The sequence below is a fragment of the Hippoglossus hippoglossus genome, chromosome 5 (assembly GCF_009819705.1).
Source record: "Hippoglossus hippoglossus isolate fHipHip1 chromosome 5, fHipHip1.pri, whole genome shotgun sequence".
Lineage (NCBI taxonomy): Eukaryota > Metazoa > Chordata > Actinopteri > Pleuronectiformes > Pleuronectidae > Hippoglossus > Hippoglossus hippoglossus.
In genome coordinates this window covers 15,454,406-15,477,948 of record NC_047155.1, presented here as the reverse complement: position 1 = coordinate 15,477,948, position 23,543 = coordinate 15,454,406, and the positions used below count along the sequence as shown (strand labels likewise).

General features: G+C 42.4%; 1 protein-coding gene across 1 annotated transcript; it reads right to left on the bottom strand.

Moving 5' to 3' along the window:
- Positions 1-12,184: 12,184 nt before the first annotated feature.
- Positions 12,185-17,824, bottom strand: ip6k2b (inositol hexakisphosphate kinase 2b). The gene is made up of 5 exons (XM_034585371.1): positions 17,219-17,824; positions 14,623-14,854; positions 14,339-14,520; positions 14,020-14,195; positions 12,185-13,929 (listed from the first exon to the last, which is right to left on the bottom strand). The coding sequence occupies exons 1-5, from the start codon at positions 17,430-17,432 to the stop codon at positions 13,318-13,320; spliced, it is 1,416 nt and encodes a 471-aa protein (XP_034441262.1). The 5' UTR covers positions 17,433-17,824; the 3' UTR covers positions 12,185-13,317.
- Positions 17,825-23,543: the final 5,719 nt, after the last annotated feature.

Sequence of the window (23,543 nt, the reverse complement as noted above, 5' to 3'; positions counted from 1 at the left end):
CCAATCCAATACAATTGAAGTAAATGGTGACCACTTCTTTGAACGTAAAAAAACAACAGAAAAAAACATAAAATGCCTCCATGCTGCTTGTGTGGTGTCATCCAAGTGTCCGTAAGCCCCGACATTCAAATTTGACTCAAAACGGCATCATTTACCCTATGGTTTCACCAAGTTTAATGCAAGTCAATGAATTCAGTATTTATTTTGCAATCATCTTGACAAATAAACATACAAAGTAAAAACATTTACACAAACAAAAGCTTTTCCTGCTAAATTGATCAAACCAAAGTCATTTTTTTCCTTTTTGTCATGGATGGATAATCTCCCCGGTCCCTGGGGCAAGAGTTGTCCTTGTACTCTCAACAATTATTTACAGAAAAATAACAATTTCTACTCAAGTGGAAAACATAGGCCTCATTTCTACAGGAAAGATGTAACTTTAATTTCAGAGAGGCAAAATAACGATTGGGCAAAATAGCTATTGTCTGATAATAACTTTATGGTAGTTGATACAAGCTCAATTAAAAACTGGAGCGAGTACCCTGAATGGGAGGTTTCTGATTTGTACCTGTACCTTGACCGGCCCTGTTTAAAAATCTAGTTTTTGTATATTAATACTACTGTTAATATTTTGCTTACATTGTACATATTATATCTATACTTCTAAATGACTTTTGTTTAAATTATCAGATAAAGCCTATTACATTAAATATATACATGTGTCCACCAGAGAGCAGCAGTGACCTGTAAAATATACCTCAGGAAAGGAGCTTCTGAAGCTGAACTGTCAACAAACACTCCCATCAGACATCAGTTTTCCTACAGAAACACGATCCCTTCACACGCACAGACACACACACACACACACACACACACACACACACACACACACACACACACACACACACACACACACACACACACACACCGAAAGGAAGTGGGATGTAATGTTGACGTGAGTTGATGTGCAGGAATATAAATGAAATATTCTATGAACAACTCGTGTAAACATCATAATCAAAATAGCGTCTCATTCTGAATAAGGGAGTCTCTGAGTGATCTATGAACTGTTAATACATTGTTTATAGGCCTTTTATCCAGCAAACATTTAACACACGTCACAGTGGGTCCAAGTGTTCCTAAAAATAATAACAAAGTGGTGATCAAGAGTCTCAGTTATCAATGTTAATATTCAAACTTGTGCTTCATGTCAAAATATCTTGTGTGGAACGTGCCATGAAAGAACCTCTACTTCCCCACTGACCACTATTCATCAGCATTTTAAAATGTGACTGTTTATCTGCAATCTAAAGGAGGAAAAACCAGAATCCCCTCTGATAATGAAGCTTTGGTACAGCAGTGTTGAGGAGCGAGGGACAAGATAAGTGAGAATAAAACCTTATCTAAGCTTCTGTGTGTTGACATGGAAGCACTTTATTTAGTTGTCACACTTCAGGACAGAGTGCATGAAGCTCAATGTCTCACTGAAGCCTTTTCTGCAAAACAAATCCAGCATTTTTAACCTCTGGGCATCCTTCGTGTTTTTTCGGGACATCGAGTCTAAAAGCGTAACAGCTTTGAAGTTCAAACGCCCCGAGGCTAGCAATGGAAAATACACAACAACAGATGTGCGTGTAAGTGAGTTTCTGATCACTTTCCTCTTTACCAGATTTTAAAATCACTGTAAAGGGAACACTCGATAACTGCAATTGAAACAAGACTCAAGACAAAGGTAAATACATACAAGAGCTATATTGTTTGATTGAGTAGTTGTCTTGTACTATTTTCAATAGCGTCTCAATTCAGGAAAAAGAAATTCCACTGAAACATGTCACAGACATATGACATAATCAATATCAAAAAATGTTCAGCTTCCACATCTTGGAAATACAGTGTTAATTGAGCTAATGTAATGTGTGCTTTATCCTTAAAGAGACCAGCTGGCCCAATGAAAACTATAAGAAAAAGTTCTGAGACTGAATGAGCTCCATTTTTATACATATATTATTGTTGAATTATAGACCACAGGCCAGATATTGAAGGGAACAAAACCCACCTACCATCACCTCGAAATCCCCTATAATCTATATAATATAAAGTTAAAATGCAATATAAAAATGATAATTTGTTATTTCACATGAGGTTGGCTGAGGGCAGCTACACTCTCCTTTAGTACCGATTACAAAACAACAACACCCAACATTATTTCAGAAGTCATGGGAGACAGATTTCATTTCATCAGCGGGCAGTGTCAGACAAGTTGTGCTTTTATTCATTATTTTTGCCAAGATAAACTAAGCTTACTGGACATACAGGCATCAGTGGTGTCAACTGTTTCATCTAAGTATTAGTATAAAAGTATATACTTGCATTTTCTAAAATGGGAAACATTTCTTATATTCTTCCCTTATTTTTGTATTTGATGCCCTTTCTCACAATTCAGCTAAAGGGAGTGAACAGAAACAAGATGAATGACAAATGACAAAAGGAGTGATTCATAGTTGTCTAGACCTAAACCTGCGCTAAGATTGTTTTTAATTAAGGTTAGTTTACGTAATGTCGTGGTGATTATGACAAAATGCTTTATTTTAAACATAATGGGGCATATTGAACAAAATGTACTTGTCTTGTTTTTATTTGAATAATTACATGCAACATCTTTTTCCATAATCTATAATCTTTAATACACTAAGTTCCAGTATTAATGACATTTTAGACACGTTTCTGTATCTAGTTCCTGTAGCTTCTTTGTGTGCACAAAAAAGTGGCAGCTAGTGTTACATAAGAGTCCTCGCTTCCTCTGTAATGTGAGGGGGTGTAGATTTTTTATTAACCTCCTGCTTCTTTTCTCACATTCATCTTTACCCTCCTCTGATGCAAGACAGAACAATTCCAATCTCTTGTTCTCTGGGACTATGGAATGTAACTGGATCCTGAAGTAGGAATGTGACAGCAGATGTCAGGGGCTCTTTAAAGGCCACAGTTACAGGCCTTTACTGTTACAGGATAATACTATGTTCTGTACTACTCTTCCATTTCCCATCCCCACGCAGTTGTCACTGGTGGTTCTTGGAGGGGTGGGGGGGAACAGTGGAAGCATCAACACACAGGGAGTGGGTGGGAGTGAGGAGTCACAAGATTACCATGAGGTCGAGTAGTGTGAGTCACTCCATGCTCAGCTGTCTGATCCCACCTCTCCTGGTTTCTCTTTTCCATTGCCACTCTGTAACACAACACTCGTCAGTCACCATAGAATTTACTTCATTGACTCTTTTCTCTTGTCTTTATATTTTCTTATAATCTTACAAATCTTTATAATCATTTTGAGCATACTGTGAATTATTTGATTGAAATTCAGTTTTATTTGCATGAGGCAACATACTGTACATTAACTCATGGCACTTTGCATAGTAAGGTCGAGACCTTACTATTGTATTATAGAGAAACCCAACAGTTTCCTCTGTTGGCCACTGACCTTGATCAGAGTCAAGGTCGGCGGCCATCTGCCTTGACCGGTTGGGTTAAGGGGGGAGAAATATGGGAGAGAAAAGAGAGAGGGGGGAGAAAAGAGAGAGAGACCTGGAACAGTTGTGTAACTGTCAGTCTGGTTGTTGAAATGCTAATAATGATGCATAATGTCCTTAATAACACCAACAGCAACTAGAAGGTAACTCGGACAGTGGATCCTTTGGCCAAGACTTGCGCCCTCACTCACAAAGGTAAGAAAGTGAGTCAGCAGGTCCTCTCTGTATAAATCAGTCACTCTGATCACCAAATCAAAACCTGCTGCTCAATTTCAATTTGACTGTCATACAGTAAATCTGTTGCAAGACAGGTCAGGGGTTAAAGTTGATGGGTTTTTAGCCTGTGGATTTAATTGTCCAGATAATCCAGTGTGGTGATCCAGCAGACAGAAGAACACTGTGTCCTCGAGCTCATGCCTCAGGTTACACAAACATCTGTAGATCTGTAGATCATAGTCCCACAACTCCTCTCTGCAGCCGTTTGCTCCCACGGCATTACAGGGTTACTGGAGACCGGCATGGCTCTTCAGCTTGAAATAAACATGGTGGTTCTTTACATTCGTCACATCCTATATCAAGGGAAAGTCTCTCAAAGTAAAGCTGCTGGTTTGAGCATATAGTTGTGTCCCTTTATATCCTGCTAACTTATCTTGTTAAGCTGCATTTAGTAGCGGTATATGAGGTAAGCTACGCACTAATGTTATCATGCTAACATATTGACAAAGTTAAACTGCAGATTTTTAGCAGGCTTAATGTTTGCTTTGCTGTCTATCTTGGTTCAGCATTTGAGCAAGCTAACTTTTTCTAATTAATATAGAGTATTATCTACATAAACCTAACCAAAGTTAAGTTAGGTTGCAATTCTAATAATCTATCTAGTAGATATTTCAGGCTGGACCAAAGTGAAGGACTGACGAACACAGCAATCCCTTGAGAATTTACAAAAGGAGAGAAATGAAGCAGTCTGACGAAGAAAAAGAAAAATGTGACATGCGATGTCCAAGTTTGAGATAAGCTTTGTAAATAATAGCACTTTTAAATCCCCACGGAGTGTGTGTGTGTGTGTGAGAGTGTTTTTCTTTGTTGCCCTGCTTATCTCACCAGAACAGCTGGGCCTCAATGTAACTGTCTTATGTAACGTGTTAAAGGTTCCCTGACTTCTACGCTCTTCTCATGACACGACAGTCAAATGAACCCAGGGGAGATGTGTATTCTCTTGCTAGATGTAAACAAACTGACAAATCTCTTAAAAGTCCAGATGTTTGTTGAAGATAATGTTTATAATAACTAGAATGGCACTCAGCTAAGGCCGAACAGCCACCTTAAATTCAAGATGCACCAAAATTCACACACCCATCGATATCAGTCCTCTGTAAATGCCAGAAAAACATCAAGATCCATGAATTATTGCCTAGGAAAAGTGAAAGTGTACAAAAAATAAACCAAAAGAACACGCTCTATCTCGCAATGTTAGAAAAAATCTAACTAGTCTAACCAACCAACCAACCAACCAACCAACCAACCAACCAACCAACCAACCAACCAACTAACCAGCCAAACCAAACTAACCAGCCAAACCAACCAACCAGACCAAACCAAACCAAACCAAACCAAACCAAACCAAACCAAACCAAACCAAACCAAACCAACCAATCAGCCAAACCAAACTAACCAACCAACCAACCAGCCAAACCAACCAACCAACCAGCCAAACCAACCAATCAACCAATAAACCAACTAACCAGCCTAACCAACCAACCAGCCAAACCAACCAACCAACCAACCAACCAACCAACCAACCAACCAACCAACCAACCAACCAACCAACCAACCAACCAGCCAGCCAAACCAAACCAAACCAAACCAAACCAAACCAAACTAACCAACCAACCAACCAACCAACCAACCAACCAACCAACCAACCAACCAACCAACCAACCAACCAACCAAACCAACCAACCAACCAACCAACCAGCCAAACCAAACCAAACCAAACCAAACCAACCAACCAACCAACCAACCAACCAACCAACCAACCAACCAACCAACCAACCAACCAACCAACCAACCAGCCAGACCAAACCAAACCAAACCAAACCAAACCAAACCAAACTAACCAACAAGCAAAACCAATCTAACTAACCAACCAACCAGCCAAACCAAACTAACCAACCAACCAACTAACTAACTAACTAACTAACTAACTAACTAACTAACTAACTAACTAACTAACCAACTAACCAGCCTAACCAAACTAACTAACTAACCAACCAACCAGCCAAACCAGCCAAACCAAACTAACTAACCAACCAGCCAAACCAGCCAAACCAAACTAACTAACTAACCAACCAACCAGCCAAACCAAACTAACCAACCAATTAATTAACCAACCAACCAACCAACCAACCAACCAACCAACCAACCAACCAACCAACCAACCAGCCAAACCAACCAACCAGCCAAACCAGCCAAACCAACTAACCAACCAATCAACCCATCAACCCATCAACCAACAAACAAACCAGCCAAACCAAACTAACCAACCAACCAACCTGCCAAACCAAACCACACCAAACCAAACCAAACCACACCACACCACACCACACCACACCACACCAAACCAAACCACACCAAACTAAACCAAACCAAACCACACCACACCACACCACACCACACCAAACCAAACCAAACAACCAACCAACAAGAGACGAGTGAAAACAATAATGATGTAACTAAATACAGTTTAATAGCTTCTATGGTCACTCTATTTATTGCAGGAAAAGACTCTGGTGTCAGGGCCGTAGACTGTAAATAGGTCATGGCAAGTATTAGGTGGAAAATGTTTGTGAGGAGGATCAATGGAGCCAGAGAACCAATACGGTCAAAACAGAGAATGTGGTGAGACAAGCAACAACATAACCCCGCCAGGGTTTAACCGCTCTTTACTGGTCTGTCATCAGGCTTAATCCAGATTATTCCAGACTACGGACTGTAGACTCAGCTTCTCAGCCTGTCTTGTCCTATCTGGGTTATTTTAAGTGCACATACTCATACGCTTCACTGTGTATGACCAGGGGGAGCGTCAGTGTGCTGTCAGTGCACATATCTTTGAATAGACATCTTTCTGACAGGCCGAGAGGTGGTTTCTCTTTTAAATTACCCACACAAGATTTACAAAGTCACACACACACGCACACACACACCATGCCTTTACATCCTCACTCACTCTCACATAAAGTTCTCAGAATTTTTTTTCTCCACAGTGGATATCATTAGTTTGACATTGCGATTGCAAATCGGTCCCAAAGGTATTGGGAGCTGTCAGCACCAGACATCTAATTTCCTCTGAATACTTGTGGACTTCCTAAAATATAATCTAATGTAACTTCCCATTTAACCACCAATGACATTTATGATACTATCAAATTAATACATCTATCAAGCAGATATAATTAAAATTGACTAACTGTGACATACAATTAAATGATTGTATGCTGATGTGACTGGGCCACCATCAATCAAACACAAAATTACACCCATATATGTAAAATGATGGAACAGACTATGTGGTGTTGTACAACGGGGCAGTTCAAAGTTATTTTGGGGGCCCCAGGCACAAGAAACCGCAAGGGCCCTACATGATTGTCATTGGTGTAGACTAATGCAATTAGCCGCTCAGGAGCCCCACTCAGTTTAGCCCCCAACCTGCTTTGCCTAACACACTTTTGTGGGTTAAGTGGTAACATCTATCTATCTATCTATCTATCTATCTATCTATCTATCTATCTATCTATCTATCTATCTATCTATCTATCTATCTATCCATCCATCCATCCATCCATCCATCCATCCATCCATCCATCTATCTATCCATCCATCCATCCATCCATCCATCCATCTATCTATCAATCTATCTATCCATCCATCCATCCATCCATCCAATGTTTATTGAAGTTGTAACTCTCAGCTAATGTTGGTGAAACATTCAGAGACAAAGGTTAAAGACGTGATAAGACTGTACATGAAGACAGTGCCAGCAGGATCACTACAGCCATAGAGGTCAGAACAAAACATACAGCAACCAGCCTGATACGGACCTGGGCTTTTAGGACAGAGCACAGAGTGTTCAGGTTTATAGTGTTGTAAATTCTCCCTCTGATCAACTGCCACTTGATTCCTCCTGGTGGCTGTGGCTTGTTATCTGATCAATCTGTCGACCAGGGTTCAAAGAGGGTTGCATAACCCGCTGTGACATCACAGTCTTTAAACGTATGACATGTCGTACAGCCCAGAGGTTTCACTTGCAACCGTGCAACAGTTTCATTTCCTCTACAAGAACATCTGCTCGTGTTGAGTCTGAGCTGTAGCTATTCTAGATCTGTGAGCAAATTGTTTACCACACTGTAATATAAGTTGATATTTAACTTATATTAAGATAATGAGTTAAAATACCTTGTTTGTAGTGTGTTTTAACTTTGTAAGCTCTTAATGTATTTTAGGGTACTCAAATAACATGGACAGAAACTCAATTAGGAAAAGCTGCATATACTGTGCTGTGCCTATTCAAAAGTAAAAAAAGTTTGGGTTAACCCTTAAATGAAGTGCACTCTAGCAAGCTAGTGGTATCACAGAGGCTGCTTGGTTTTAATGGAACAATATTGCACTTGACCTGAGCGATGATAGTAACTATCAGATAACTTTACTCATGGTACAAAGTGCATTTCATTCACAAGCAACTTAAACATAAGAGAAACAAGGTGAAGAACAGAAGCACTAATGAGTTGGTAATAGTTTAAATACATGTTTTGTACCATTGCAATATAATATTTTGCTCTGATTCCTGTGATTTTATGGAAACTAAAATATTGAGCTTACTCCATTTTCCCTTGAGCCTTCCTAAAGGCTGGGATGACACAAGCTCTGACCCGGTGATATGCTTCAGTAGTAATTTTAATAATTGCATTCGGCTGTGCTTCAGAGGGTAGAGCGGGCTGTCCACCAGCAAGAAGGTCGGTGGTTTGATCCCTGGCTGCAGTCATATGTGTTCTTGAAATTGCTCCTGATAGCAGTGTGGGCAATGAATGGTGTAATAGAAGAAGTGCTGCATATAGAAGTGTATGTATATTGATGTGTAAATTTGAAATGTGCTGCAAATAGTAAAAGCGCTATATAAACAAAGACGATTTACAATTCATTTATTTATATGTTGGGATCAGTCATCACTTCTGTGATAAATCTTTGGGTATTTCTCTGTCCACTGTTTGATCCGTGGGTTAAAGTGTTGGTTATTTAACATAAGCTCCGATACTTACTTCAGTTTTTTTGCTGTTATTTGATGGTTTTTTGTAAGTGTGTTCATGTACACTTCTCTTTTATTATTGCAGGTGTATGTGCTGCATGGAAGATTCAAATATGTTTCTTCACTTTCACTGGTTAGTTTCTCTAAGAAGCAACTTCTCTTTTGCAGCAGGAGATGACATCCTGCAGAAGAAAGCCCTCCAAAGCCCCTCAGACATGCATCTGAAAAGACAACATGACAAACAGGCAAGAAATTCCATGACCTTTGAACTGTGACGAATTCCTTACTTTCTCACTCATAGCAAACACACTCGCTCCCAAACACCTGCATGTGTGCGGCCACGTACGCCTCGTGAACTGTGCACTCACGTGTTATCACATTAATGACAGCAGCTCTTGCATCATTACTCACACTTTCGTTAGTGGTATTGAGGTCAATCAGGTTTTGTTAGTGCTTTCAGGACATTTCAAAACCACCACTTTGATCCAATAACATTCAGGCTGATCTCACTTGGAGTAAACCGGTGAGTGTTACACTGAGGTTTTCATGAGAGATTTTTGTGAAATGAAGCAAACCTTTTGATCCATTGAATACAAGGGGAAGCATGACCTTCATCATCACCATCATCCTAAATTTAGTTCTACACCAAGTGTCATTTAATTAGGTTATGAGAATATTTTTAAATGATCAATGAGGCCAACCCACTGCTGCACTGGGTCAGAAGGGCTAAAAATACTAATGCAGTTGCCATAGGTATATGTCATTGTGAAAGAAAAGTCACCAAGACGACTGTCCTACACACACACACACACTTACAGTACATTATAGGGATTATTATGTCCCCATAATATATAAACACACACACACACTGTAACTTGATTTACCCTAATCTTACCCCATCATGTCCGCCAACACACAACATCAAGGGGATTGTGTATTGTCAACTAACCTAAATCCAATTTCTTAAATATATTTAAAGCCTTCATCATTAAAACCATATGAAGGCGTAGAACAAATTCATCTAAATCTGTTTTTCCTAAAGCAGCAGATGTGCAGTTATTTTTTGTACAATTTAGTAGATAATCCCTCACATATTGTGCCTCACGCTATCATCATCCCTCCAACCTCTGAATGGATTCGATTGTGATTTATCCAATCAAGCTCAAGAAGCAGATAAGATCCACCCATGTGCAGGCATTTGCATCTCTGTGTTACAGCTTCTGTGGCCTATGGATGAATATGTTTGTAGCTGAAATTGATTAATTGTGGTTAAGTCTGTTCTAGTTGTAAGGACAAGGTGGAGTTGTGACGTGTTGTGATGATCGGGACCTGTAGTTTCTATCCTGAGAGGACCCTGCTCTTACCTGGCATTATAGTAATGTGCATCAAGTGAACAGCTCTTAGTGCAGATCTGAAAACATGCAAGATGCACTGAGGACGCATTTGAGATCTGATCACTCAGACCCCAGTCAGAGCTGTTCTGTCACACATTCTTGCAGCTGTGTGGACGCAAATGCATCCTGGGCCATCTGCCACAACATCAACGTATATCAACTGTCCCGGCGATAACAGGGCCGGGATGCGTCATGTTTTCAGGTTGTGCGTCTGTCTCATTCTTCTGAACAAGATATCTCAAGAACAACTTTAGGTAAGTTCTTAAAAATTGGCACAAATGTTTTTAACTAACCACATTTTGGTGATCAAAGGTCAGATCAACGTCTTACAAGCCCTGTTATTGGTCTTGTAAATGCATTAACCTAAGAATACCTTGAAGGAATTTCTTCAAATTTGGTACAAATGTTCACTCAGACTCACAGATTAACTGATTGGATTTCAGAAGTTATAGGTAAAGGTCATGGTGACTAAATATAATTGTAATCTAACACCTTGAGGTACTGAAACTGCACCAGTTTCAAGTTTGAAACTTGAAACTGGCTGAAGGCATACAAACAGAGCGGCAATTCTGGTTTTTCATGTTTAAAATGAGTAAAAACGTATGGAGCTGGTAGAGCTGTGCACAGCTGTGTGGAGCACATCATTTCGCTCAGCCCCTCATTTCACATCTGGAGACACATTCTTATCCACTGTCCACTTGTGTTCGGATCACCCAGGACGTTTGTTATTTCAGGTGTGTCTGTGTTGGCTGCTATGCCAGGTATGAACAGGACGTAGTCAGACCAGTGAATCCTGACCTGGTCTTTATATATGTATTCTGCAGTTCCACCCTTCATTTGAGGCAAGTACACCAAGTTACTTGAGAGTTTTTCCACACAGCTAGTATTTCCATGGATGCTTTACTCTCCTCAGCTCTGAATGTTCTCCTGCACTGGAAAGCTGATTAGGCGGACTACAAAGCTGCAGGTTTAACAGGCAATAACTTCCACTATAACGCACAGTGCACGGGACACATACTGGTCACCTGAGGTTGCTACTTTGGAGCGGGTGGGATATGTAGGAGCTGTAATACTTCCTGCTTAGCACCACAGCTTTAATGGAGGGTTTTCTTGTTTGAAGTGCGTAATCTGCGGCCAATGCCGCCTGGTGCAGATCAGTCCCGATGTCGCCGCTGCACAGCAACTGGGCCAAGAACTTCAACTAACCTGCTTAATATTGAACTCTGTAACAGTGATGACGCACAGGAGGAGAGGTGTGCAGGCTGTGTACTTATGCTGTCACATACAAAGGAAATGTCCCAAACGCCTGATTTCTGTGAATGGGTTTTGTTTAAATTATGCAATCTAAAGAAATAAACAGCACCAGGTGATAGTTAGTTCACATCATGACATCATGGATGGATGTGCTTTGTTGAGCCCAACTTGGGAAAACACACACTACAAAATATAAAGTAAACATGACTGACACAAGACTCTGTCAACCTCATACAGCATCATCACATTTCTTCATTTTGGTTTAAAAGCTCTATGCAGCTAAAGGATCTGCACTGTAAAGCATCTCACTGCAGAGAAAAACAAACATCTGCTCTAGAATGTGACAATGTTCTTCCAGCTGAAGCTTGATAACAGGTTCACCTGAAGCTGATTCAGAGGAGAAGGTGACACTGTTCTACTGGACTAGGACATGTTAAATTAGATTAAATTAACTTGGTTTGTCATCAAAAGCTTAGACCACTGTTTTTTCGGTTTTGATGGAGTTTAAGGAGGTTTCCATAACCGTTACACATCAAAAATGACATTCACTGTTTATTAACACAAATAACACCAATATAGATTATGAAGCTGAATAGGAGCATGTCTCCTTTATGTATTACTAAATAATGACATCACTATACAGATGCTTTCGAGATCTGCTGTTAGCATCTAACACACGTAAATGAACACACAAAAGAACAGACTATGTTTTCTTTTTAAACACAAATGAATGCCTTTATTAACCAAGACACTGTTAACACACTGGTATACAAGAGAGGTATCGGCTCTTGCAATAAACAAAATAAATCAAAGTCGGTATCAGAACATTTAGAGTGGTAATATGGAATGTACTGGTTTCCACTTTTTATTTTTATTTTTAAACAATCCTTTCAAATAAATAGTCTCTATAGTCTTTATAGCTAGTGTTTCTATCAATATATTCTCTTTGCTTAGGCAAAGTTCTGGGAATGAAATAGGAAAGAAATGAGAGAAAAATACAAATAAAAAGACAGTGACAAAACAAGGAAAATATCCCCTTTGCAATCCCCTTTTCAAAATGTCTGTTTTTAGGCAAAAAAGCACAGGGGAGAACAACTGCTGAAAAAAGGCAAATCCCTTCTTCTAGACCTAAATCATCTTGTTCTTCCACCAGAAAGTGTAAATCCAGGTGCCCGGTGGACACAACCCACGTTTGTTAAGAGGGTCTTCAGAGACACCAATATAAACACAAAATGTCCTTATCAGAAGCTTAACTCGTCAATTGCTACAAGACTGCTGATCTAGCCAGCCAAGGTCAGCTTGTACGTCATCTTCGCCACCAATAATGTGCTGTGCTGTAGAGTACTGGCAGTCCAAACTTCATCTACAAAAGTTACGTAATAACACAGGTAAAGCACCACGTCAGGCTCCTAGAAACTACACTGGAGCTTCAGTTATCTCTGCCTCGCTCTGTCTCTCTCAGAGAGAACTTAACAATAAAGAAACTTGTCTGTACCAGAGGGGGGAGGAGAGGCCTAGAATGCTACAGGAGTCCTGGTGTTTGATGGGAGACCTTCGCCTTGTATAACACTTTTCCTGCCATTTAGAGCAGAGGAAAGGAGCAGTCCCAGAAGGAGAAAAGTGCAAGAGGGGCACAAGCAGCCCTGTCCTCTGGCAGTTAAGGGAGAGTGCACAACGACCCGCAGGCTCTCCCCCCACCCTGAGATGTCTGATGTTCACTCCGAGCAGAGGAGGATCAGACCCCCATTTGGGCATAAGGACGATGCACCTTGAAGTAGCAGGGTTGCAGCTCACTGAGCTTTTTCCCCAGGCTTGAAATTCAGCTCATATTGGCTCCAGTGCAGCTTCAATCAGTACTGTGATCCTCCAGTTGGGAGATGATGGTAATCAGGTTCTGCAGGCCGAAGATGAAACCACTGTCCTGGCCTTCGTGCACCACACTGTCTTCGCCATAGTGCCGACAAGTGGTGTGAGCAAAGTCAATCATGCGCACGTCCACCACGGGGCTCCTGGCCTCTCCTGTGCTGTGGGAGGAGCGACCACTACCACTGTTGCTGCTCCCTGCGGCCACACCGGCACTGCCACCTGCTGAAGAACAAGGGAAACCAAAGGCCCCCTCCTCTTCCTCATCATCATCTTCCTCCTCGTCCTCTTCATCTGATGGCTCGTCTTCATCACCCTCTTCACCACCACGGTGTCTAGGTCTAGTGGGAGTCCTGGGAGGGTCTCCATCGTAGATGATGAGCAAGGAGCTGGAGTAGAAGCGGTAGGATTCGCAGGCCTCCAGGGCAGCCTGCATTTCCCTAAGTCTGCGCAGCACGGGGGACAGCAGCTCTCGACGCAAGCGACGCCCATTGTGGAAGAACTGGTACAGGGCCTCCTTGAAGCCTGCGAGGGTTAGCTTACGACCGTGGTACTTGTTCATGAACATCAGCTGGCCTGAGTCTGACTGGTACACCTGCAGGAGTAACACAGAAACATGAGTGTTACAGCTCTAAACGTACAGAGGACTCAAGACTAGAGAAGCTGAGCTGCATATCTACCATACCTGCATGCCACAAAGTCGCACTCCAATAGAGGCTGATGTGCTCTGTTGACACTTGCGGATCTGATTGGCTTTCTTCTCCTCTGATGCATCATCCCCATGCTGGCGAGTACCCATCTTCAAGTCTAAGACACATGGTACTTTGTAGCGCCATGTCAGATTCTCCAGAAGGATAAATTCTTTGAAAGGGGGTCAAGGATCATACACCAACAAAAGACACAAACTAACAAGCTGTAATCATGCATCTGTAATAAAGCAATAATTATGTACGTCGCTGTACACTGAGACACCAACTAACTGCTGTTCACTAATGAAAGGATACTGTATTGGTTGCGGTGCTTTGCATTCTCCTTCATCCTCTGCAAGTGCTGCTGGTGGCATTTGAGGCTCCAGGGGTTGTGTTTGATCTGTGGAACTACGTTGCCTTTATCCAGGCTGAAGTAAAGAACCTCCGCCTGCTGCTGCTGCTGCTGCTGCTGGACCACCACCTCATCACGATTATAACTGCAAAAGGGGAAATAATATCAGCTTTAGTATTACAGAACTTATTCATGGTGCATCTGGTTGTCTGTGAATGCACGACGGCGCTATGGCAAGCATCTTCACCTCATGAGCTTGTCTTCTTTACGACTGTGACGACCTCTGTCTTTGCTGTAGTTGTCATTCTCCAGAAGCAAAGCGGACTGCTTCTTGTTGCTCCACTTTAGCATCTTGCTCTTGGGCTCGCAGTCTGCTGAGGGGTCTTTGTTTTCCAGGTCCCCTGATTCACTGTGGAGGGGGTAGGCGATGAGGCACAGGTTCCCTTCCTCATCTTCCTCAAAGCTGACTGATACTACACCTATTAGGGGGAAGAATGAAGGTGGTCATTAGTATAGTAATAGTTGTTGTTTGGTAACAGTTTTCCTCAATACAATGTTTGCGTTTACATATTTAAAAACACATTTCCTGAAAGATTTGACAGCCACTGACATGATCATATGCCCACATTAGTAAACACACACACAGGATGTGGATGTAATAGGAAGAGATGAAGGAAGAAAGCAGCCATGTTTGTATGACTCGAGAGTCAGAAAACAAGAGACACAAAATACCACACAAGGCTGAAATGTGTCAAACTGAGAAGGAGATTTATTAAACAACTGCCAAACATCCTCCCAAAAACATACAATAAATCTGAATACATTGTTTTATGACATAATAGAATGTGACACAGTTCTCTCTTTACAGAAACATACATGGAGCAGTAGCAATACAAGCCACAGTGAAGACTCAGTGTACAGTGTATGAACATGTCATGATTCAGTCCAAACTGTCCATTATTAAAAAAGTTGTGGTATGCAAAAAAAACATGTGAAGTCCACCTTCATTCTCATCACAATTTCAAAAACACAGAACAGATGAGGCGGAGATGAGGCTAACAGATGTTCCTAGACTCGTCGTGATGATTGAAGAAACAGTGTACCTTCATGCCAAATGCTAATTAATGACATGTTCCACAAACAGGCACCGGAGTAAAGCCCCCCCATGAACCCCTAGTAAAAGTCCCTAAAAGGGCCTGTCTATGGCAGGGTGGGGGAGGTGTTGCTCTGAGAATAAACATCACAGCTGCAGCAGCTGATAAGGATCAAACCAAAGACAGGAAGAAGGGATGTGGTCGAAACAGATCGACTGAAGAATGTGGCCAATACAAAACATCCAAACTCACACATGTTCCAACGTGTATCCAGCAACAGTAGTAGTAGTGATCAGATTTAGAAAGACAGGTTTGTAATATAAAAAAAAACAGCCTGACAACAAGAGCCAGTGTTTAAAAGAGGGATTGTGGTGTGTTTGAATGTAAAATGGCAGACCTGAGGACCCAGCACTCACATTCCTTCTGCTGCAGGCAGAGGCCTCTGTGACGCCATTAGCACTGACATCACCATCTTACAGGAAGCCCCGCCTCTAAAGTGTGTCCCGATGAACTGTGGTGTCCGTTCAGGAGCTGCACCGTCACCACACCACATACAAGTGTGGGAACTTCTGAGTCACCCTGACTTTAAATCAATAGAGCGGCTTGTAAACGTGTGATGAAGCCAGAGTGCAATTCAGTGAGATTTTTTACAGCCTGATAGTACATATTAATGTAGATTATCATCAAGTTCTGGTCATCTAATATTGCTTTCAGGTCTGTACATTGGAATTGAAAATCCAATCATGTTTTACACTTGATATAGATAAACTGATGTAGCACAACTTAAAGGTCCACCCCTAACTTGTTGTGATCACTTGATCTACACCTACACTTTCAGGAATGTCCCCAATATTTCTTGCTTTTACCGTCAGAGTATAGATTTCAACCAAATTACAGGTCATTGCAATGTGGCCGTGAAACCTTTAGACATTCTTAAAATCAAATTATCTCCCAATCCCAATCCCGGATGTTTTAATAGTCCTATGTTGCATTAGTGGGACATCAGATACCATACGTGTCCTTCCTCATCGTCATATGGCTGCCCACAGACATCCGCATTAGCATGTACTGGGTGTTATTGTCTGTATGTGAAACTATTCTGAGACCGTAGACCTGGACGCATCAAGGGGGCTGTGATATTCAGCTCCAAGCGGAATATCTTGCGTACGAGTGTAGATATGTTTCCATCTTGCACCTGACACCAGGCCTTGGAAATTTCCTCAACGTGGCCTGTGCTGTCGTGCATTACTCCCCCAGTGATGTGGCCCATTTATTTTTGATCCCTGTGGAACTCTATCTCAACTTGAAACCGTAGCCTAGTTAAAAGCCAGACACTTGGAACTGACCTCTGGCTTAATCATCCTGCTGGCAGAGTCACAGTCCACCCTGGGGACGTGGGGGGGGATGCAGGAGACTGTGGCTGTGATGCTCTGCCAATTCTCACAAGTCACAATGTGTGGCCAGTAAAGCAGGAATTGGGGCATCTATTAATAGTTGTGTGCAGCATTATCTTGAGCAAATGCAAGAACCACCCATTATTAACTCGTGCACGAATTCAGTGCGTGCATTTTGGACATTTCTAGGCCTACTGTTAAATGCAGACAAGAGAGCACCGTACATGTAAAGCTATGAGCACAACGATGAGGAAGAAGAGAGACAGGATTACTGCTGGTATCAAAACAACATCACATGCTCCGCTGTGGCAGATGAGGTGTCAGTTCCTGCAGATGGAGGGGGGGGGGGTCTTACCTTTATACAGTGGGGTGAACTTCCTCATCTCTGCGGGAAGGCTCTTGTAGAACTGATGCTCGCGGGGGATGAGGGGCTTGCAGATGGTTTGCTCCCCGAACCGCAGCACGCAGGAGTGGCCCCCTACCTGGTGCACGAATGGTTCAAGCATTACCCCTTTCCCGGGATACGGAGTCCCGTCCGCCTGCATGAGCGCTTCGAGAGCGGGACTCATCCTCACTCCGCATCGGACAGCTGAGCTGGGGGGACCCACGTCGCACGAGAGGAGGCAAGAAGCTCGGCCGCTCGTCTGGCTCCCTATCCTCGGACGCTTTCTCGTGCTGTGCCGCACGGGGGCGCTGCCGGCTGGTCGCCCGCTGACGGTGAAAAACAAAGGGCTGAACAGGAAGGACGGAGCCAGGCACCAAATCCGCAGTTTCCCCGTTTTTCCTCGTCGGAGGACAAATTAAAACGGCCCCCCGCGTGGCTGGATGTGCTCCGTGTGTGTACGTGAGATAAAATGCCTAGTATATAGTCGTGAAAAGCTGCTTAGCACGTCTCCAGACAGCGTGAGGCTCCGCGCTCCTCACGAGGCTCTTACCGAAACTGACGTCCGCGTCCGACCCGCAGCGAGAAAAACACCATCGACAGCACCGCCCCATCCGCGAAACGGGCCAATCGGAGAGCCGCGGCTGTCGCTGGGAGGAACACCTCGGAGAGGATCAAGCGGTTCCAGCAAACAAAGAGGAAGAGGAGAAAACAGGGGGGGAGGGTAACGCAGGAAAAACACCAGACACACAAAAACACAACACAAGTCACCTCTCCTTCACTGTACTCACAACTCTCATCTGAGGAGACAGGCTGCAGGCTGCGATTTATGTTTGATCCGGTTCTTGCAACATCAAATGTCCTTGGAAGCAGCAGAATTTAAAATGAAGACAAGAGGGAACTGGATATTGCCCTGGCATTTCTCTTTAATCCAACATTTTTGACTTGAGTTCACATGTGTCAATAATAACGAGGGGATACCTTCAAAGAATGATGGAAATTGAAATTCAGAATTTAAAGATGTTGCCTGTATAATCAATACATATTTGTATATTGGGTAAATAACAATGTTTTCAACAAAAAGCATGGTTGATAGATCTTTTAAAGAGGGTCGCTTTTGTCTCACATCAGTGACACAAGACATCGAGGCCTAATTGAGAGTGTTATGCTGTTCACATCATATGTGATGGCGGGCCGAGATTGGGCAGATTTCCATGTTTACGGCTTACATCATCAGACAACTCAGTCAGGGCTGATCATGTGAGGGTTGAAAAATACTCTGCACGCTGCCCAAAACAGCACTAACCATTCAATTTGGTTAAATTACCTTGAAGAATGAAATCTGAGATTTGACAAGCGTACTATTGGGTATTGTTGTGTTGCAGTACAGCAGCTGGACACTGAAAACCGGCACGGCTGACTGACTGAAGCTGCTTTCAAAGCAACTCCAGAGATTCGGAGGAGGAGGTGTATGTTTAAACGCAAATGTACAAGTAAGACTCAAGAGTTTCTGCGGTCTTTCTCCACCTGGGCCCCTAGTATAAAGTCTGCAGAAACTCTCACTAAAATGTACATATAACACTAAACACAATCCAAGCATAGCACTGATATGCTAACCACAATCTAGTCACATTTCCTGTGGTGCCCTAAACCCTTTTCTCACAGTATTATAAAATAAAATGTCAGAAGACGAGCATGTTTTGTGTTGGCTCAGATTCATATCTACAATAATTCTGGAACAAAAGGATTTTAACTGCAGGTCAAAAATGACTAGTGGGTAAGATCGCCACATTGTGGTGCATGGGCCCTCACTAGTTTGAGGATTATTGCTCACCCAACAAGCTTCATAAAGAGTCTGACTGGTGTGCCAGACCAGACAAATCGGAGGTACTGTAAGACCGGCTCGGGTGACCAGGAGGTTACAGCCTAATCACACACTAATCTCTGATGTTCCAGTTCTGCACTGGGATTAGAAATTGGAGGAAAGATTCCCAGACCTGAGCAGGGAGGGGATTAAATGATCAGGCCTGGGACAGGGCACCCAACGTTTTAAGATAGTTAGAACACCATGTCTTTTTACCATGTGAAGCATTTAGATGTGTAATTTCAGTCTGTCCCACATAGTGCTACTTATCTTGAAACTAACATGAATCCATAAACGCTCATTGTTTATGGCTTGCATATCTCAAGAACTGTTCATCTAATCGGTTTGATATATGGTAGTGTATTGTTTAGGGTTCAAGGAAGTGCAATGTCAAATTTGGCGCGATTTGGGTATGTGATACATTCAATAAATGTTTAATAAAAAGATGACTAGCGATCTGTAGCTGGGAATTCCTCAACTTATGTGATGTCAATCACGACAACAGGAATGACAATGGAATCTGATTCTGCAGTTCGGGGTTCTGCGTACTCAAGCTTCACGTAACTTTGGATAAGGGTGAGGTGAACAGCTCTTTGTGCAGCAGCGATGGTGCAGCTTCAGCACTGAGTCCTGCAGCCAGTCTTCACTTGCTGTAGCTCGATTACTGAAGGTCACTTTTACGGTTTCAGAATCCAGCCTCACCACAGGCTAAGCAAACAGTCCATTCCAAAACTCAGGTTTAGAAGCTAGGCACGACAGTATTCGTTAAGGGAGAGCATGAGTTGTCATCTTTTTAGCTTGGTCACCCTGGCCTCACTGATGCATCAGTGTTATGTCAGTTTAGCCAGGCTTCCCCTCTCGTGTCATGGGTGCGTGCCCCGGGACAATAGGCTGCTCCCTCAATCCAGCTATGAAACAGAACAGTGATGCAATCTCCAACCTCCTCCATACACACAGGATAACGGATGGCCTTCTACAAGCACAGCAGTCATAGTAATCCAGGCTCCAGGAACACAGATGGTGGATCTGATCTGGGTCACAGAACTTCTGAAATGTGAGGTGTAACCATCACAGAGAGATGTCAGCCTGTAGCTTCATCACACCAACACTTCTGTGACTCTCGCCTGCTTTTGCACCAACATGTATGACTGCAGAGAATAAGCTTAGCAATCATTGAAGTCTAACATTCATCTATTTGGGCTCAGTTTGTCTAATGGATTAGTCTGAATATTACATGGTCTCATTGGAACTGATGACTGTCATTTACCATGACATACATTGTGTGTAAGGTCAGGTCAGTAAAAAAGCTGTGGCCTAGTAATGAACTATATTTGAAACGAAAATTAAAGCAAGGGTTGGTAATCCTGGAAAAGTTAGCAAGAGCATGCTACACAAAAAAATGCAACTGATACATCCTACAACGTAGAGTAGGGGCCAGAGCCTTCGGCTATCAAGCCTCTCTCCCCTGGAATCATCTTCCACTTTCAGTTCGGGAGGCACCCCCCCTTTCTATGTGTAATAGTTGGCTTCAAACCTTCCTTTTTGATAAAGCTTATAGTAAGACTTGGCTCAGGTCTGCCTTAAAGGCCTAGATTGTCGGTGGACACTTGGAACTTCTGTTTCCTCCTCTCCCTATTCATCACACTAATGTCTCATCAATACATGCTACTGACTTGACTTCCTCTGGGGAGTCCTTGTGCTTTATCGTTGCATATCCAAGATTGAAGCTATTGTGGACCGTGGATCACGGTGGCAGCTGATCGTGGATTATGATTATGACTACATTGCTTAGACATGCACTGAACCCCAGAGATACTGACTTTCTGCTGACTTTCTCCAGCAAGTCCCAGGCCCCTCGGTCAAAAGTCAGCAGAAAGTCTGAAGGAGCGAGAAGTTGTGAAGTTGACGTTTCAACCAAAAGAAAACAAATATCTTCAAATGAAAAAGCAGTACCATACATGTAGAAGACACCATCGAAGATGTCAGGAGAGCTGGAATTTATATGTTACATAATGCCTCTGTCTGCTGTACAACCCCTCACCTGAACGCTCTGCAGATTTCTGTGTTGTTGTGAACGCTTCTGAGCAGAGAACTTCAGAGACCCAATTCTTCTGACAGCTTCCTGAGGTCATGTCTGAAAACTGCTATATACTACTATTACTGGTGAAATCGTTATCATTACAGATGTCATTGCTGCTCCCTTCATCCCTGTCAAATATTTTCTTTTGCATTAATACTTTAAACATTGATACATCTCTCCATTTACATCTGCCCATCCTGGGAGAGCGACCCCTCATATGTGGCTCTCGCAGATTTTTTTCCTTGTTAAAAAAGTTTATTATGGTCATTTGTCCTCACTCAAGTCGAGGGTTAAAGGCAGAGAATGCTGCACCTTGTAAAGCCCAATGAGGCAAATTTTGATTTGAGAATATTGCAGGATTTAAGAAAAGTTTTTTCAAAAAGCATTTGAAAGCACTGACTATGTACTGATGACACAGCACAGTACAGACAGAACTGGGGGATAAAAAAGTTGTGCTGCGAGGGGAGGGGAGGGGAGGGGAATTTATGTGGGATGAAATCATAACTATAATATTCAACAAACTTGACAACCCACTTTCCAGTGGCTTCTTCTTAGGCCCTCCCCCTCATTCCCAGACACGTGAGGAAGTGGAACATGGTTGCATAGAACAACTTGTCACATGGGGGGGAAGGGCCCATATGCGCCTTCGTTTAGGCAGTGGTCCACTCTAGTAAATATGAGCCTGTTGATAGTGATGAGTGTTGGCACTGCGAAGTCAAGGATACGCTTGTTTACTCCTGTCATCCCCAGCAAAGACCCAGCTCCTCATTTTACTCCTTCTGCCCCTCCCTTTGTCTAAGGTGGAAAAATAAAAGGCTCACACGACTTTGACTCTTAATGATAAAAATAAATAGAGTAATATAGAGTGAGTAAATATCCAATCACAGGGGCAGGAATTCCTCTTTTGATGCCAGGTATTTCACCTGTTAATATTAAAACTTGAGGGTTGGCAATAAACAGGAAGTCAGGGTTTTCCAGATGTACGTTCTTTTATGTATTGTTTACACAAGGAGGGGTTATCAGAGGCAGAGGCTAAGAAAAATAAATTCTACACTGACTGATAACAATGGGAGTATATTTCTGCCAAAATAATCATTTAGATGCAAATGGTCTTTTGAAAATTACTCAAGTATGTTTCTCTACAAATATTATGTGATATAATAATAGTGAAAGGTGTCTATTATGTACATATTCTGTACTACCTCACTTTTGACTATCTGCAGCTGTAACAAGTGAATTTCCCCAGCATGGGATCAACAATGTATATCTTGACATATATACGCGAAGAAACAAAAGTTAAGACATTGCCATAAGCACTAAATCAAATTGCTCTGAAACTGCCCAACTACTACATATCTATTCATATGAACCACAATTTCATAACGGGCGTAGTTATGACCAGCTTCATCTGTGATATTTGGTCGAAGACTGAGGCAAACCTTACAAGTTTAACTTCAGATTCTGCTGATACATTCCTCAAGTGCATTCTTGAACCTGCACAGAGTCCATTAATTATGGAATGCAACTGTGCACAGCCATGTGCTACAATGGGGGAGACTCTATTTGCCTGGCTGACCCTCATAAACCAACTTCCTCCTCCAGGTTACTGGCAATGGGAGAACTGGAAGTGCATCTGTAAACTTGTGCAAACAAATCAATATTCCAATGAGAAGCAAACTCTTGTTCATCTGAAAACACTGATACTGGAGATATCAGCCAACACAAGCTTTACTTAGTACATCGAGCAGTGGAGGGAAAGCCCCTCACAAGTCCTTAAATGATGTCACCAGATGCCTCGACACCAGAAGATTGCAGCTTCCTTAGCTTGTTGGAGATAATACCATGCTATCAGTCTGACACGTTCTGACAGGCTGTCAGTGCACAACCAGCCAGACCCTGACCCACTTTGAAGAAAGCAGCTGACTGCTTCTCTTAGAGTCTGCGGGGAGGGATTGCCTGGTTGAAGGTGGGGGCCCTCAGAATTTCTGTTTGTAAACATACGTGTCACAGAGCATCGAGAGGTGTGCAGGCTTATTCAGGAGAAATGACGAGTGTTGTGTGGAAGTGTGTGAGCCGTCAAATTTCCAGGAGTGTCACTGTTTATGATATTGTCTGTTGCGCTGCCCATCACTCACATACTTCTATTGAAACGTGTTGAACTGCCTCACTGTTATCAGCAGATCAATGCTAGTATTGCACCAGCACATCACCATGGGAACTATCTCAAGAGGAAGGGATGTATGTGTGAGCTGTGTGGGCAGAGATACTCAAGCCTTTACTGGGTTGTGGTGAGTTCGGAGAGGATGCAAAGCCGTTTAAAGTAGGGTCATTTATTTCCAAGAAAGAAGTTTAAT